Source organism: Penaeus monodon, chromosome 23 (genome assembly GCF_015228065.2).
Source record: "Penaeus monodon isolate SGIC_2016 chromosome 23, NSTDA_Pmon_1, whole genome shotgun sequence".
Classification (NCBI taxonomy): domain Eukaryota; kingdom Metazoa; phylum Arthropoda; class Malacostraca; order Decapoda; family Penaeidae; genus Penaeus; species Penaeus monodon.
Window position 1 is genome coordinate 32,874,631 of NC_051408.1, and position 1,726 is coordinate 32,876,356.

General features: G+C 57.8%; 1 protein-coding gene across 1 annotated transcript in view; it reads right to left on the reverse strand.

Moving 5' to 3' along the window:
- The window catches only part of LOC119587933 (acetylcholinesterase-like), a gene marked incomplete at its 5' end in the record, with an annotated part of 19,846 nt that extends 18,120 nt beyond the window's left edge, over positions 1–1,726 (reverse strand). Inside the window, 1 exon segment of the mRNA XM_037936643.1 lies at positions 277–1,726. Within this exon segment, the coding sequence (XP_037792571.1) occupies positions 277–1,726 (1,450 nt within the window).

Here is a 1,726-nt window from a genome sequence, read left to right on the forward strand (position 1 = left end):
GCGAGGTACATAGAAGAAAACTGAGACAAGGAGATAAAGAAGAAGGTTAAACAGGAGGATATGAAGGGATATGCATTAAAGAAAGGCATATGGATAGTGACGAGATTTTACAGGAAATAAGACTTCGAAAATGAATATAGAGGACAGAGAGAGCCAAGTATAAAATCCCCCTTATAGGTTGACGGTATCCAACAAGCTGCCTAAGCCCGGTTTACTTTTGCCATCACGGGTCGCTGGTTGGGTCTCAGGTCACTAACAAGGTCTTGACCAACTTACCCAGTCTTGGCGAAGTTGGCCCAGTAGGTCATCATCCGCCGCGACAGCTCCTGCTCCTCCTGCGTGTAAGGAACCGAGTTGTTGAGTGGCTTGCCGAAGATGTAGGCGATTTCGTCTCCGTGAAGGACTCCCATCCACTCCGGCCACTTGTTCTGCGAGGACCTGTGCGTGTAGTAGTAGTAGTAAACGTTGTTGCCGGCGACTGCGTACTGGTAGGCGAACTCGTTGACGTTGCAGGTGAAGTGGTAGTCCCCAACCATCTTGTCGATGGCGTTGCGGTTCATGTCGCCGTCGTTGGGGTCGAGCCAGTCCGTGTACTCGAACATGATGGCCTGACGGACCACCTCGTTGAAGAAGGGGTGGAGGTCGCTCACCGATGTCTCGAACTCGGCCCGGGTCACTTTGATGTCGTCCTCGCGTCTGAAGATGGAAGAGAGGAAGTACATGATGAACCAGTAGCCTTCCTCGGTATTGCTGCCCATCATGATGTTCGTCTTCTTGAAGTTGCCATTTCTTAAGGACTTGGCCGGAAGTTCGTCGAGGAAGGAGCCGTCGATGATGGGCACGAAGGGGAAGTCGCAGATCCCGGAGGAGGGCTCATTGTACACCAGCGTGGAGGCGTTAGTCTGGCGGAGGCAGGCCACGACGGCGGTCAGGTTGTTGGCGTCGTGGGGGCAGCCCACGGCTTCGGCAAGGCGGAGGCCTCTTAGGATGCTCTCTTCTTTACTGATGACAGCCCAGGGCGCAGTCGCCGCTCCGGATTGCATGATCGCTTGGCTGAACAGGTTGCGCGAGAGAGGAGACAGCAAGTGCATGCTTATACTGACAGCGCCCGCGGACTCGCCGAAGAGCGTGATGTTGTCCGGGTTGCCGCCGAAGAAGCGGATGTTGTCGTGGATCCACTGGAGGGCCATTTGCTGGTCGAAGAGGCCCGCGTTGCCGGGCGCGTCGGCGGTCATCATGTAGAGGAAGCCGAGGGAGGCGACGCGGTACTGGGGAGCCACGACGATCACGTTCTGCTCGGCCGCCAGCGTTTTGTAGTCGTAGACGTCCAGGGTGGAGGTTCCGGAGTAGAAGCCGCCTCCGTAGATCCACACCATGACGGCGGCGTTGGTCGGCCTCGGCTTCGGCACCACGACGTTGATGTAGAGGCAGTCTTCGCTCATCTCGGTGTTAGGATTCCACATGGTGGCGCCCTTGAAGTCCCCGAAGAAGGTGTCGGGGAGCTGCACGCAGGACTTGGGCTGCGTCGTCGTGTTCTTCACTCCGTGCCATCGGTCGATCGGACGCGGGTGGCGGAACCGGAGGTCACCGATGGGCGGCATGGCGTAAGGGATGTTGTACCAGGCATCCACTTGGCGGCCCGTGGCTGTGGTGAATGTGGTGCCCCGCACGGCGCCCTTTAGCGTCTGCACCACCAAGGGGTCCCGTGACTCCACCCCGCGCGTCG